This window comes from Thermobia domestica, chromosome 7 (assembly GCF_964235325.1).
Source record: "Thermobia domestica chromosome 7, izTheDome1.hap1.1, whole genome shotgun sequence".
Classification (NCBI taxonomy): Eukaryota; Metazoa; Arthropoda; class Insecta; order Zygentoma; family Lepismatidae; genus Thermobia; species Thermobia domestica.
Window position 1 is genome coordinate 76,054,253 of NC_137460.1, and position 17,071 is coordinate 76,071,323.

General features: G+C 35.7%; 1 protein-coding gene across 3 annotated transcripts in view; it reads right to left on the reverse strand.

Annotated features, from left to right (window-relative positions):
* The window catches only part of LOC145690204 (uncharacterized), a 300,212-nt gene that overhangs the window by 45,193 nt on the left and 237,948 nt on the right, over nt 1–17,071 (reverse strand). For all 3 annotated transcript variants that reach the window (XM_081764867.1, XM_081764866.1, XM_081764868.1), the window contains 3 exons: nt 14,905–15,039; nt 9,402–9,632; nt 1,340–1,489 (listed from right to left, as the gene is read on the reverse strand). In XM_081764867.1, coding sequence (XP_081620993.1) covers nt 1,340–1,489; nt 9,402–9,632; nt 14,905–15,039 — 516 coding nt within the window. The remainder of the gene's footprint in view (nt 1–1,339; nt 1,490–9,401; nt 9,633–14,904; nt 15,040–17,071) is intronic.

A 17,071-nucleotide genomic window follows, 5' to 3' on the forward strand; every position in this document is an offset into this window, starting at 1 on the left:
ATAATAACTTGAAATAAGCACAGTTTAATTAAGTTGAACACTGAACATTACTTTAAGAAAAGGCTTCATATTAATATATGTTATGTGAAATTTTACTTAGAATACCGACATAGAAAAAAATAAGACTTATGTAATAATAAATACAGCTTGTATAATATAATCAACATTAAAACTTACTAGGTGAAAGTTAACCTACGGAAAAAATAAGAAAATAGTAATTCGCTGAAAAAAATTCAATGATGCGAGCTACATACAATTATATTTTTATCAAAAGAACAACTTGACTAAATATTATAACGAATTTTTTTTTTCATGAACTTTGTCCCTATTTCCGTGGACATGCCCTAGAATTTGTCTGCTGGGGGGGGGGGTCTGTCTCGGAGGTATTGGAAGGTGGCTATCTTATTGTTAGCAATTTTATTTTTTGTCAAAAAGTTGGGGGGAAATGCCCACCCCCCATAACTCCGCCCATGGACGCATGCTAGATTAATGTATTTGAGAAATAACTGCAATCTGTCTCTGTATCCTAGTACGTTGTTTCCCAAAAAATCTGTAGTTTAGGCAGTCCTATAATCTTGTTTCTTAATAACTTTTAAAATTGTAGACCTACATTATTTTGTTGAAAATAGCCTAAGCTGCTTATCAATATACTAAAACATAAAGAAATAGAAGTAGCCTAAGTTGTTTTAGTGAACAGCCTAGAACTTGGCCTAAATCTGTTTCATAAGCCTATCTTGTAACCTGAAACTATCTAATATAGGCTACTGGACTATAAGCCTATTACAGTCAACTCACACAAATGTTAGAATAACATCAGTAGCTATTTCCACTTCCTTTCTTGGTTATTTTCTTGTAACTCAGCCAAACATTTGTATACTTATATGTAATAAGCACAAAATAACGAAGAGTTCTTTGTCTCACAAGTGGACTCCTTCATACCTCAATATCACATACAGAAAGCTGGGGACAACAGATGTCTCATAATTACCCACCCGGTGTCTCATAGTTACCCTTTTGGAGAGAAATTGTAAGACAGCACTAATTTGATATTTACTCATCAACTTATGAGATGACAGGAAATTTCTTGGCAGCAAATTGTTACTCTATTGGCACCATAAACTACTGCCTAGGTTAACAGCTTTCAAAACTAATGTAAGATGAGGAACGTGGAAAAATTGTAAAATCTATCTCATAATTACTCTTAATGACCTTATATCCGGAAACGGTAAAGTTCCGCTCTTGTCAGTTACGAGAGACCTTGCCTTTTTTATATGTATTCAAATGAATGGAACATCTTGTACAATATAACCAAATGATGCAAGCTTTCAAGTCTACTAACCTTCTTCCTGTACTCATCTAACTGTGTACATTGATCATCATATACCGCTCGCAGTTCCTCCAATTCGTCTTCTATGTTCTTCAGACGCTGAATATCTTGTGTCATATTGATACTACCGTCGAAGCTTCCTGCACCGCGGCATGTACATTTCTGAAACAAATAGGAAGTTTTAAAATAAAGATTTACCACAATAAAATTATAATGAACAACATAGGTTTTTGTCTAAATCTCTAGCTTATACTTAAGACTGTAACTTGCCTTTAAAAAATACAAATAGAAACAGAACATATGAATAAAATTAAGTATTCTCGTAACCTTCATATTCGTCTGACTTAATTCAACATACTACCACATATTTGCTTATGAATATAAGTCATTTTCTGAAAAAAATGTGTTCATGCTAAAAAGAGCCTTGAGAATCATAAACAGCGATGTGCAGACTGAAACTATTTTGAACGTTGAATTGAGTTTAACGTTCCTTTCAGCAGTGAGGCTATATGAGACGGGACCTACTGATTAACGTGGAATCCGAACCGCATGAGCTCCCGTCGAAGTACATACATTTTGTATAAATAAAATAAATTGATACCTTTAATTTGTGTGGAATTTAACTTTTACCGAATATTTAATCATTATCCTCACTGTGACAATTGTTGCAAAACTCAGCTACAGTATGCAGTTTGAAAATGATCATTTATATCCAAATAATCTGATATATACAGGGTATTTCAAAACAACACCGATAATTTTTGAGAGGTGATTCCTGACACCAAGATAAGAAAAAAGTATAGACCAACCTGGATGCACAAATGCTTCCTTTTGGAGTTATAGGCTGCTGAAAACATGAAAAACTGAAATTTAAAGATCCATAGCTCCAACACTATGGGACCTACCGTAGTCGGTTTAAGACTTTACTTAGGAACTAGTATGTGCCCTATCCAAATATCCATGTTTCAGAATCCCGCGGTACTTCCGCAACAAATTTTATAGAGGTAGTTGGTGAGTACTTCAACTTATATACCCGTAGCCAAACTCCCTCTATAAAAATTGTTGCGTGAGTACCACAGGATTCCGAAACATGTATTTCTGGATAGCGAACATACTAGTTCCTAAGTGAAGTCTTGACCCGACTACAGTAGTTCCTACAGTATTGGAGTTATGGACCTTTAAAGTTCTTTTTTTTTTTTTTTTTTTTTACTTTCTTTTAAATGTTTTTGGTAGCCTATAACTCCAAAATGACGGCTTTCTGAACCCAGTTTGGTTTATACTTTTTGTCTTATCTTTGTGTCAGCGAATCATTTCCCAAACTTTGTCAGTGTTGTTTTGAAACACCCTGTATATATTCTATAAAATGATTAATAATTATTTGATATCATTTTTACTTATTTATTTATTACATTTAAAAGAAAAATCAATAACCACCAATCACATTTATTTCAAGTAGCGTATTCCTGATTAATTACTGGGAAAAAAAACGTAGAAACATCATCCATAAAGAAATAAGTCTTAAAATGTAACTGGATAAATATCGAACGAAAATCAAATTCAAATTTCGAAATGTTCTTTCAATTTATTTATACTAATTAATCCTCCCCATTCATCTCTTCAGAAAAGTTTTGATCTCATATTTTTTTCTTTCTCTTCTTTCTTCTAGGCGATTTATACAATGTGGCTTCATTTATTTATTTATTATTTAAAATGGCGGAGTAAAGGCATAACCTTTTCTTCCACTCAACCATTTAGATTTTTCTTTTACAGTCGGATCTCATAATAGTTTTTTTTTTTTTTCCGACGAGAATAAAAAGGATTTACACTTACGTACGTTAAAGAGTTACCGACATACAGAACAATACAGAAAATAAAACATGAAAAGTGAAAATGAAACTTATTACATATAATATAAACACTAAAATAAACAAGCGACAATGCTAAAGACATGTTAAACTATACAAGGAGAAACAAAGAAATCAATCTTGATTATATATAACATATAAAATACATTCCTATGATTGACTTCATGCAAGTTTACAGAGCCTTAGTGCAATAATATAAGGAGCTATTTAAAGACCTGACATGATTAATACTTAAGGAAGCTAAATAATGCATATTAAATACCTAGAAAACAACATTTCTTACCTTCCATCTTGGAAATAATATCACAACTAGACATCGGATTTTTATGCACTTAAAATTCATGAAATATGCATGCAACTATGCTGTTAAATGTGTTAAATAAGCACTTAATATTCACTAACAATGCAATAAAAAAGAGCATTTCCGAACATGCAGAAAAGTTGTGACAAAGTTTTGTAGGTGAAATATACTTGTAACTTCGAAAGTGTACATTACCTTTTAGGGACTTGTCTTCAGAATTCATTTTTATCACATTTACAGTTTGCACACTCCTAACTTTTCGAAATATGCACAAATTATGAGATAAAAATAAATACAGTGATATGAGAAATCGATCTCTGGTTGTTTTCTTCATATTTGTATTTTTGAGTGCTTACGCGAAATAATTCTAGCCTCATTTTTATACACGTTCCCACTGTACAAAATGTTTCCGGTTTTTAAGGATTTACTCCTTCCCGTAATTAGTCTTACAGTATATCACAAGATGCTTCTCTATTTTATTTATTTATTTTTTTTAAACCAGTATGTGACATTTGTAGTCAGAAAATGACCTCTCAACTTCAATAGATGTTACTTAAAAAAAAAAAAAAAAAAAGTTTAGTATCTATATTTTCTGGCAAACTGAAATTTAACCTGTGAATGTATTTTCCCATAGCTTGAATCGTTTTCTAAGCTGAGTTTCTGGCAATAACATCAGCCGATTTCTTTTCCACAGAGCGCCCAAATTCACCAGGAACTGACTGAAGCTCGTGCCGAATCTCAATAAGAGGTAAGCATTCACTGAACAGCATTTCTCGCGTCTCGTGTTTCTGAATTGATATCGACAAGATTACAGTATCTTTACCATTATCAGATTCCTCTTAAAGTCTTGGCAATTGTAAGAGCCTTTGCTCTGCTGATCGGTTGTTAACATTATTGGTCCTCCATAAATTACGCATTCTTCCATCCTCTCATGCAAAAAGCTGTTCTGTTGCACGGACATGTAAATGCATTGAAAACATAAACTAAAACTGAATTTATTCCATGCTATAAGCATACATTTAAAATAAAAACATAGAATATGGTGAATATGCTCTTAAGCACTAAAATATGCTCAAACTTTTGAAATATGCATTTATATGCACTATAAAACTTCCAATTCGAGTTATATTATTGTCGTTAGAAACCCCTATAAGTTTAACGGAGATGCATATAATCAAACAAAATATGCATTTGCATAAAAACCCGATGTCTAATCATAACGGACGGTTTCAAGGGTTCACTAGCCTCTTTCTCAATGTAGCTTCTTCCGCTACCCTATCAATTAAGATACATTTATGGGTTCTTTCCTTCCATAAATACTCATGGTTTGTAGAAAGTAAAGAGTTTTAGATATGTAAAGTATTCTCACTTATTTTCTCTTTACAAAGGTTTTCTATATGAGTTTTTACGGAAGGAAAAACTCATCAACATGTCTTAGTTGGTAATGTAGCGGAAGAAGCTACACTGCGAAAAGGCCAATGAAGACTTGAAATCATTTATTATATACTATCATGGCAAAATTACTACAAATTTAAAATATAACAAATATTGTGAGATTTATATATATATATATATATATATATATATATATATATATATATATATATATATATATATATATATATATATATATATATATATATATATATATATATATATATATATAGATATATATATATATATAGATATATAGATATATATATATATATATATAGATAGATAGATAGATAGAGATAGATAGATAGATATAGGGTGTTTCAAAACAACACCGACAACATTTAGGTGATTCTTCACACCAAGATAAGACAAAAGTATAGACCAACCTGGATGCACAAATGCTTCCTTTCGGAGTTATAGGCTGCCGAAAACATGAAAAAAATGAACTTTAAAGGACCATAGCTCCAAAATTATGGGACCTACCGTAGTCGGGTCAACACTTCACTTAGGAACTAATATGTGCGCTATTCAAATATTCATGTTTCAGAATCCTGCGATACCTCCGCAACAATTTTTCTAGAGGTAGTTGGTGAGTGCTTCAAATTACATGCCCTTAGCCAAACTCCCTCTAAAAAAAAAGAAGTCGCTTGAGTACCTTAGGATTCTTGAACATGGATTTTTGGATAGAGCACATATTAGTTCCTAAGTGATGTCTTGACCCGACTACAGTAGGTCCCATAGTACTGGAGCTATGGACCTTTAAAGTTAATTTTTTTCATGATTTCGGCAGCCTACAACTCCGAAAGGAAGCATTTGTGCACCCAGGTTGGTCTATACTTTGTGTCTTATCTTGGTGTCAGGAATCACCACCCAAACATTGTCGGTGTTGTTTTGAAACACCCTGTATATATTTATTACTGAACTTTCCCTTCTTCACTCCCTCAAGCTCTGTCCGCAATACCTGAAATCACAGTGTATTTTCAGTTACCTTTTAATTTAACGCTGATTTGAACGTACTGTAGCTACATTCATTCGCTCTGAATATCTACCTTTAAAATCTTTTCTCAAAAGTTTCGGAATAAATACCAATTTAGTTATGCAACTTTTGAGGAGAGCTATCGATAATATTTGACTAATCTGAACTATCATCCGCAGCTAAGGGAAACGCATACTTTGTAATACTTACACAATTTTCTTTCTCGCAGAATTTGTATTTGATTTGATTTGAGTTCACCGTCCTAGTCAGCAGCCTGGATATGAAACATTAACCTACAGCTTAATGCAAGATCCGATTCACAAGAGCTTTCGCTCGGAATCGAACCTGAGTCTTCAATGTGAAGTTTCCTCTGTCGTAGAATCCGCCATACACTTAAAGAGTAATTACTTTAGTTCCGCACGCAGTTTTTTGACTATAGGAGAATCGGAAAAGATTGATCGAAATAAGAATTCACATGGTCGCCATATGCCATGAATATTATTTTCCACTAGAAATTATGAGAATAAAAGCTCTGCATTTATAACAGAGCTGTTGTCAACTTCTATGAAATATTATGATACAATCTTTGAAAATTTTGTTTCCACGTAGTCCTGGTCTCCAGTTTTTCATGATCTTGAGCGACTGAGAAGTCACAATTACACACGGAACACAACACATGATTTTTCAGAAAACTCTGAAGCACGTAAACATGGCCAGTCTTCACTGTAACTTTGTGTGTACTTTGGTAAAATGTCTTCCCTCTTTGAAAGCGACGTGCTATGTATATTATCACAACTGTTTTTAATAAAGATACACACAAGAGCCGTACACACGTGTTTAATGGTTTCAATAGACAACGCACTAAAGCCCACAGCTCACATAACACGTGTATATGACATACCACTTGACAACAGTACAGCCGCTGGAGTCGGTATGGTATATCTATCGTAATATCAGCACAATCGCAGATGTTATCTTTCACTTGTGCTCACTCGTTTAAATTAGTAAGTGCGTTTTCATATTTGGTATTATCCGTACCAATTTTTGTTACATTTATAATTCCGCACCTGAGGATAGAAATCAGTAATAATTACTGAAAATCCGTAATACACAGGTATCCCGAAACAACTGAGAAAGTGTTAGAAGAAGATTTGTGCCTTACTTATCAAGGAAGTGATCATCTTTCTCGAAGTACTGTCCACTGAATCGAATGTAAGTATTCCAGCATTCCTACTATTTTTCAAACGTCTCCTGAAATTCTTTTTGTGGAATGCTGTCTCAGAACCCTCGATAAGTTATGAATTATTGATCAGTCTCAAATTTTGTTTCATGTAACTGCTTTTTTAAATGTGGAAACAGCCAAGTCAGACATCTGACACTGTACAAATCTGTACTACATGACTATTTTGGCATTACAGTGACACTCACATTCTGTATAATAATAACTGATTGGCCGTATGTATCTGGCAGTATCATGGTGCAACATCAAATTGATTTTCATGTCCAGTTATTTTCGTGTCATGTTTCCTCAATGTCTACAGGATTGTTCTATCATCCTGCAATTGTTAAGCGTTCATTGTTCCGTATAAAAGCGCTGCCAATATTTATATTCACTACTGTTACAGTCATTGCAAGCCTTTCTCCGTGCGAGATTACAAGTGAGAATCACTGCTATCCATAAACTCTTTGAACCATTAATATACGAGGGTCACGCTATATACTTTGAGGTACAAGAAAATTACAAGGCGTGTGATGCGAATAGGTTTATTTATGTTCAAAGTAAGCCCCACCTACATCAATGCACTACTGTAACCGAAGCTTCCACAACTAAAAGGATTGAAGCTAGTCACCTTTGGGAATGCTCTCAAAAAAGTTATGAATTGCCTCATCGATCTCGTCCTCCGTCGTGAAACGTGGACTTTTTTTTTTTTTTTTTTTTTTTTAATTAAAGAACAACTAGAAATCACACATGGCCCAATCGGGAGAGTAGGGCGGATGTGGAATGACTTTCATCTTATTTTCAGTGAACTGTTTCTTGTGCCGTGTGGGACGATGCAGTGTCGCGATGCAACATGAACCCGCGAATCCTGACTGACTCAAGCCCTGCAGGTAAACATTTTGTGGTGTACCAGGTGGCTGTAACTGTACGTTGCTCTTCACGCTTAATTGCTTTTCCTAAGCCTGTACTCTGAAAGAAAACTGCGTACATAATTTTCTTGACAAATCTTTGCTTTTTCGCCATTGTTGGGGTTGAGTCATCTTCGTGAATTCACACACGGCTCTCCTGGTGGGTAAGACTATCGAAAAATGAAATGTATATTTCACCACCTGTTACGATTTTAGACAGAATATGACCACCATTATTTAACATTTCTAACGTTTCCCGCGCGATTCTTACTTACTCTGCCTTTTGGAAATCGTTCAATGTACAACTATTTTTTTTTCTTTTTCATATGGAGATAATGATGTAAAATTGAATTGACTGTTGCACATCTAACACCAAGGACTGCCTCAATCACTTGATAGGTGCATCTTGGATCTTCTTCGATCATACGTCGCACTGGCTCAATGTTGTCAACAGTCACTGACGAACAGGACCTACCAGCACCTGCCTCATCACCAAGCGATATTTATCCTCTTTTAAATTCACTATACCAGCAAAACATAGTTGTCCGTGATGGACTTTGTTGGTCACCAAATGCGCGTTGTAACCCGACTTTGTTGTTCAACTTAAAGCGACTTCGAAATCGTAGTAGATCATCGCGCGCAAATGTTTTCTAGACAACCCCATGTCTCGCTAAGAACTCGTCTGTACCACGTGCACTCTACAACAGCAGCGACTCAAATCACTTCAGACCTTTACTCCTGAAGGAGGGTGGTTTTTAAAATGCAGTGTTGCCAGCTCACTTCTCTAGTTTCCTGGCATCTCAAAATAAATAGCGTGTCCTACGTACTTATTTTCTCAGGCATTCTTCTTTGTAAGTTTCCAACGGAAGATTCCTACAGATTTTTAAATAGACAACAAAGCTTAATGGCACACTCTGCTCTTCCTTCACATCCATTTCTAGCAGGAAACAAACCACAAACACTTGTTGAGGTACACATAGCAACCCTCACTCAAATTCATCTAACATTCAACCTGTGTGTGGTAAGTTTCTGTCCTATATTTGTATAATTAATAGAATAACCGATCTATAGATTCGAAACATATTAAGGTTATACGCAATGTTGACAAACGTCGGTACGGATTTTCTCAGTTGTTTTGAGACAACTTTTCTAGTACGCATCTTTGCAAATTATTTGAGTAAACATTCCCTTAATTTAAAGGAAACATTATTTCCTTCAAGTTACAACAAACTGTACTCAAATAGGCTCACATACTATTTTTTAAAAAAGAAATGATGCTAACATTAGACGGCGACTTAACAGAAATATAATGAATTAGCTATTGAAGCTCAAGTTGCCATCCAAACAAAGAACAGAGTGAAACGTTACCTTCTGCTGAATTTCAGACTCAGCTGCTTTTATACGTTCTTGCATTCGTCTAGTAGTCTCGGTCGAGACTTCCAGCTTATATTGAAGGTCTTCCGCTATTTTCGTTAGGTCTTCATGCTTCATACGCAAGGAAACTAGGTCATTGGTTCTAGATCGGATTTCTCGTTGAAGTCGCTCATTCTGGTCCCTTATTCTTTGGCAAGCACCTGGCTTCTTGCATGAATCACCAACCTATATAAAGATATAGAACTATGAAATCATATACTTTTTATTTATTATGTAATTTAATTTCGAATTCTCAGTAATTTTTGAGTGATGCCATAGTATTATATCTAACAAAAAAGAATGGATATAACAAGGATCAGAAAAGAGACGTGGGTTGTGGTTCCAACATATAAAGGAAAATGCACCACGCAAATAATTTAGTTGACTAAACATGTTAATAACAAATTACAATATTAATATTACTACAGCGTGTTTTATGAAAAAAATAAAATACATTTAATTTGAACGCTTCATGTAATTTGCATGAAATATATAAATACAAATCGAGAAGAGCTTCCAGGTGGCTATGGTTAGCGTATACGCCTTCGGTGCAGATCCTGGTTCGATTCCCGCTGAGAGTTAATGTGGTTCGGATCCAACGTTAAACTGTAGGTTCTCATCTTATGTAGTCTCAGTGCTGAAAGGGGTATTAACCTCCAAATCAACCAAACAATTGGTTGGATTGGAAAATGAAATCTTTCAGTTTTACGTCCTGCTATGCCGGCTAGGCTAAAGGAGACGGTGAGGATGAGAAATGAATGAAGTGGGAGGAAACGGGAGAACCCCGAGAAAATCCACGCACACGGTGTTTGTCCACCACAAAGTCCACTTGGCGTGAGCTGGGATCGAACCAGGGACCCCATGCACCAGAGATGAACGGTCTATCACAAAGCCACCGCGGCCTCTTAGTTGGATTGGAGTTTAGCATTCCTTTCAGCAGCGAGACCATATGACACATGGACCTACAGTTTAAGGTGGAATTCGAACCATCGTAGTGTTCAAATTTCAATGCTCTCCCCACCAAAAATCGAACCTGCCGACCTCGCAAATCAAAGGTGCATGAGCTAGCCACTAGACAAGCAGGAAGGGTTGGAAATTAATGCTTAAAGAAAGTAACTACGTAGTACAATCATTTGATAAGTTAAAATATTATTCATATATTGTAAATAATAAAATTAGTGTGACTTCTGATGAAAATTGTATACATACAAGGGTTGTTTGATCTGTATAACTTGGTTCGCATACTAATAGATGACACTAACGTTATATGTATATGTTCTTTCTATGAACAAACAATTTGTGGTCTCAAATCATTTTTACAATAGTTCGTTGTGTGAGAGTTGCTTAAACAGAAGTGTTTCAAGTGACAGTGAAACAGGATAAAATTGAGATTCATGGTGTGATTCAGTTCATTTTATTGGAACAGGAAACAGCGAAGGAAATTTATGAGAGGATACTATGATCTACATTGTATAACTCATGTCCTTCCTATGAAACTGTTCGACTTTAGGTAAATGAATTTAAGCGTGGCAGAACAAACATGAAGAAGCACTATGTCCTAGAGCCCCGAAATCATCGATAGAGTCAATGATTTGGTTTTAGCTGATAGATGAGTGAAAGGGCGCGAGTTAGCAAGAGCCACAAGCATTTCAACTTAGCGGAAATTACTTCATTTTGCACAATAAATTGCACGAAAAAAAAAAAAAAAAAAAACCTTAGGATTTAGATTTCTGAACTTTCGGTATCTAAGGCCATTTAGCCCATCACGTTTTGAGTGATGATGTCCTCGGCGAGCACACTATCCGGGAAAAGGGAAGGAAGAAAGGAAAACTCTTTCACTCTAGAGCAAAGAAAAAGTCGTGTTGCTAAGCAAGAATTTGTCGAGCTATGATTTGAACTGCTTCCGGTTCCTGTCTATTTATCAGATTTATCTTCCTCGCACTATCATCTATTCTCGAAACGCAAAACTTTTCTAGGATTTCTTGAGTAAAATGAAGGTCTATACGGAAGTAAACGAATATTTTGAAAGTATCGGAGAAACTCATTTTCGCAAAGTTGGAGAAAGGTTGGGGGAAGTGTTGAACTTCGAGGGAACTATGTCGAGAAACAAAGTACGTCAACAAGAACTCAAATTGTTTTCTTTAACACCAAATTAAATTCGTTGTCAAACGATCCTTGTAATTTGAGTATTCAGGCCGAGCAGCGCATATAAAAAAATTTAAAACATCCAAAATATAAAGTCTTTAATAGTTATCAACTCAGATAGATATTATCTTAAAGTAACCAGTAATCAATTTTGAGCGATTGTACGTTATTTTCATCTACAATATGTTATACTACGTACATGATTTTCATTCCTAAGCGAAAACATTATTTCTGATCATATACAGTTACTAATTCGCTTTCCGTGAATTTAATACGTTACAACGCTAAACATGGTATTATGATACTCATATAGAAGAATGCATCTTTATTAGTCTCTAGCGTTGTAAGACACTACGCATAGTCAAAACTAACCTACCAGCTGTAAAATCGCAAACGACCAGAAATTTGAAGAACTGTGTTCTTGTTTCGGATGGCAGGAACAGTATGAATACAAAACTTGACAGATGGAGGTTTTGAAACATGATTGTTAAAAACATTTGCATTCTTTGCGCAAGTTTTAAGCATTTTTTACTACTGTAGCTATAAGAAAGTGATATCAAGCATATTATAGGTCTTCACAATGGCAATGAATAAGCAATATAATAAAGTGTATACAGGATTTTTCAAAATAACACCGACAACGTTTGGGAGGTGATTCCTGATACCAAGATAAGACAAAAAGTATAGACCAACCTGGGTGCACAAATGCTTCCTTTCGGAGTTATAGGCTGCTGAAAACATGAAAAAATGAACTTTAATGGCCCATAGCTCCATTATGGGACCTACTACAGTCGGGCCAAGATTTCACTTAGGAACTAGTATGTGCCCTGTCCAAAAATAAATGTTTCAGAATCCTGTGGTACTTCCACAACCATCTATATAGAGGTGGTTGATAAGTACTTCCAATTAAATGTCCGTAGCCAAACTCCCTTTATACAAATTGTTCATTGAGTATCTTAGGATTCTGAAACATTGATTTTTGGATAGAGCACATATTAATTCTTAAGTGAAGTCTGGACCTGTCTACGGTAGGTCTAATGGTTTTGAAGCTATGGACCTTTAAATTTAATTTTTCTCATGTTTTCGACAACCTATAACTCCGAAAGGAAGAATTTGTGCACCCAGGTTGGCCTACACTTTTTGTCTTATCTTGGTATCAGGAATCACCTCCAAACGTTATCGGTGTTGTTTTTAAACATCCTGTATATACAAAAATTAATTTGAAAGAAAAAAAGGCCCCTGAAAAATTTTCTACAAATTACTACTTACAGTGGCGCTAATGTTCCAATATTACAAAATTCGGAAGAATAGACCTTTCTATGTTTAAATTATCTTTGACTGTTCTTTAAGCCTATTCGTTTATTTTTCAAAGCAGTGCGAAGAAGCAATTTTGTGTAAGAAACGATATTTCTCATGAATACTTCCTGATAATGATCTTTTTATGATTTCAAAATTAGTTTAACAACAAAAAAAAATTCATCAAGCAACTTCATTTGGAAATGAAATGAAATGAAATCTTTGAGTTTTACGTCCCACGGTTATGCCGGTTAGGCTAAAGGAGACGGTGATTATGAGTAATGAATGAAATGGTGGAATTAAAAAAGGGGGAGGAAACGGGAGAACCCCGAGAAAACCCACGCACACGGTGTTTGTCCACCACAAATTTCACTTGGCGGGGGCTGGGATCGAACCCGGGACCCCAAGCACCAGAGGTGAACGCTCTACCACTGAGCCACCGCGGCCCTTCAACTTCATTTGGTTTGTGGGAACGAAGCAAAAACCAATAGAACTGTGTACAATTGGTTTTCCGAACTTCAGCGTAGTCCCATATTTCTCAGAGATGGATTTCGTGAAGGCTGTTCATCCACAGTTGTTGTTGTCAGTAATGTTGATGCTGTGCATGCTGGACATATCATGAGATTCAGGCATTCTTGAATATTGATATTCAATTTTGAACAGTCACCTGAACGTACGGAAACTTTCAGACCGTTGTATCCCACACAACTCGACCGAAATTCAAAAACAGACTCATGTCAACTGGTGTAAAGAACTGCTCAAAAATTTTAAGTGAGGTAAATCAAATTTGTTGTACTACATCGTTACAAGAGACGAAACATGGATTCATTCATACGAACCCGAAAATAAACAACAATCCATTGTTTAGGTGTTTCAGAGCCGAAACAAACACAAGTTGTTCGTTCGAAGAGTGCTGCCAAGCAAATGATTATTTGTTTCTTCGATTATACCAGACACGTGACAAATCATAGCTTTAGAAGGTCGAAGGACTGTAAATGATCAGTGATAGACAACAATTTGTTTGCCAAAAGTCATCAATAAATTGCGTAAGGCAAACCCAAACCGTACATCACACTTCACCACAACATGAGTTCCCGCTCAGGACACCAAACTGACTTCATTTTTTGTTCAGTAGAAATGTAATTTTGTAAACTTCAGAATGTTATTGAATGACGCATAATGTATTGACTATACATGTTTTGAAAAACGAAGAGTATACTCTGAAGCACGGGGCCACGGACGATTGTCCGGTTCACCCTATATAAGCGCCGCCACTACTAGTGACTTCATCCTGCGAAGCTAAAGGATTACAAAAACTTACCAAGCCCTGTCAAGAAGTACCAAGCTAGAAAACTTGGTAGTTTGGCGTGATACAGATGGGAAAGTCATAAAACTGTCTCTGTTTTTGAGATGAGTTCGTGAATCTGTGTTTGGAATATTCTCCATTATACCAGCTTTGACTACTGTATACTATAATTAAATAATAAATTAATCGCTGAGCAAAGCAAAGCAATTTTATTATAAAACTGACAATTTCGCAGCAAACATGTTGCTTCATCAGACACTGACTTACATGCGAAAGTAAGTCATGTAATCATGTGAGGATTTTCATGTAGTGTCTGATGAAGCTAGTGTTTGGTTGGCGAAACTGTCACAAGATACGTTCGTATTAGTTTTATAACAAAATTGGTTTGTTTTGCTCAACGATTAGTTTATCATTTAATTACTGTGTTTGGAGTTTAATATAATATCTCTTGTCAATACCAGAGTTACCCATATATGAGACGTGAACCTAAGTTTAACATGAGAATCACATGTATTCCCGCCAAAAATGGATCCAAAAGCGAGAACGTATTGCGAATTTGTGTTTGAGAGCAAGCAAGTAAAATAAGGAGCTGCATAAGTGCAACCCTCTTGATAATGCTAATTTTTCTGTATCTGATTTAGGGAAACTTATTTTGCTATAATTCCGACTCCGAATACACAAGTGTTACAAAGCAAAGAAAAATATACAAACCATATTTGGACAGTTATTAATAGAACACTGGAGAAGGTTCTTCTCTGCTTCTAACTTTTCACGATCTTGTTGCAATGCAAGGAATTCACGCTGCACTCCAATTAATTCCGCTTCCATATCTTTAATTTTTCTCTCCTGTAAAAGCAAAAAATACAAGTATAATTAATATTATTTTTAATAGTTAGAAATTTCACACATTGTTCTATTGACCGGGATAGATATAATCAGCGGTTTCCCGCAAAACCTGGTGGTCTGGAAGTTTGGTTATTGTACATCTTTGGTTTTGGTTATTCTTTACTGATATTCTAATCGTTCTGATAACGTACAATACCGTATCATCTTTTTTTTTTTTACCATAATTACATAAAATTCTCCTAAACACATGGTTCGTTCAAACACGTTGTTGGTTTTGCACCACGCTTCGAAAAGAAATTTCATGTGATGATAGGTGATTCCAGTTATGTGAATCTATTTCTTAAGCGAAGTGTGAAACAATCTACATCTGCGACTTGGAAGCTACAAGCACGGCACAGAGTATGAAAGGCCTGTGTAAATCTACAGCTAAACTGGATATTTTTCGGGATTTTTCTAAGGTACCGTCATTTCTTTGCATCTTGTCGACCGGGATAGTGTGATCCATAAGCTGAAATGCTCTCAATGTATTTTCCTACAAAGTTTGAACTCTTATTATGCAATATATTAGGTCTTCTTCCATTCCCACCCCTTTGATCTTTCCGTACCAAAGAACTTTCTTGACAGAATTCTTCTGAATATTTTCACCTCTTCTCCCGATGACTTTGTAGACCGTGTATCCACAAAAATGCTTCCTAACGTTATCATCCGTTCTTGGTTCTAATGGCATATCCGAACATGTGACTTCTACTCTTCTCTGCAGTTGTGTATTTTCTTTTCCTATTACATGCTTTCGTTTCTCCCGATCTGACAGCTTTCCTAAAAAGGCTTCATATTTTTTTTTTTCTTTGGAGGCATGTAAAAGAGACAGTGTGTGTGTCTCCACTACTAACAACTTTGGGAGAGTTCCAAACGATCATTAATAGGGATATGCTAGAGCGTGTGTGGGGCGAACTACGCTATCGCACAGATGTGTATTATGTAGTGAAAGGAAGCCACATCGAACATTTGTAACAGTATGACTGAAACTTTGATAGTTTCTGTATATTTTCATGTATCATTCGTTATTGTATGTGTTATTATTAAATACAGCCCTTTGAAACCTGATGGATTATTTATGATTACTCTCGACAGTATGTATAAGGATTGACCAACTGAAACCCGCCAGCTGACCATACTACAATATAGTGTGATTTTAAAAATGTGTAGTTATAGTGGTATATCGTCTTTTTTCATGTGAGGTAGATATAATGATTCCATATATTTTGTAGTCGCACGAATGACAGGTGAAAAGTGGGGTTACGTATCCACAGCTCGCCCAGACAAGATCATTGTTCTGTCATACATTCCCTTACTATTAGAGGATGTTAACCGGCTGAAGTGTTTCATCAGATTAAGGACAAGTATGGCAATGCATGCATATTGAAAACAACAATGGTCGTTTGGTCAAGAATGTTTAGGAAAGGACGTGCAGGAACAATGATTCTTCTCATTCTGTCAGATTCGTGTTGTTGCCACTGAGGACATGTGAGCAAAGGTGTCTAAAGTTATTGCAACAGGGGCCTGAACATTCGATCTACAAGCGTAGCAATTCAAATCAATTATGGGTACCGCCCAGAAGACTGTGAAACGTCTGGGCAGTGAATTCCTAGGATATTGATGGAGAGACAAAAACTGGAGCGTGTGGTGCGTTTCCTTGAATGTTGGAAGAGGGATGACTTTTTGTTGTGGCGTATGAATCTTGGTGACACCACGATTCATCCGGCACAAAATCTTCCAATACGCAATGTAGACAACCCTCATTCCCACACCCTAAGAAATTAAGTTACAAGTATCTGCTGGGAAAGTCATGGTTACTGTTTATTATTATTATTATTATTGCATGGATGAATCATATTTGACTTCAAGAAACCAGAAGAGGTCATTACAGCTAAATACTACCGTGAAATTTTAACCCATCTTCGTACATCCACTAAAAATAAGACCTAGTTTATTGATTTCTACGGTAATTGTATTGCACGATAATGCCCGTCCC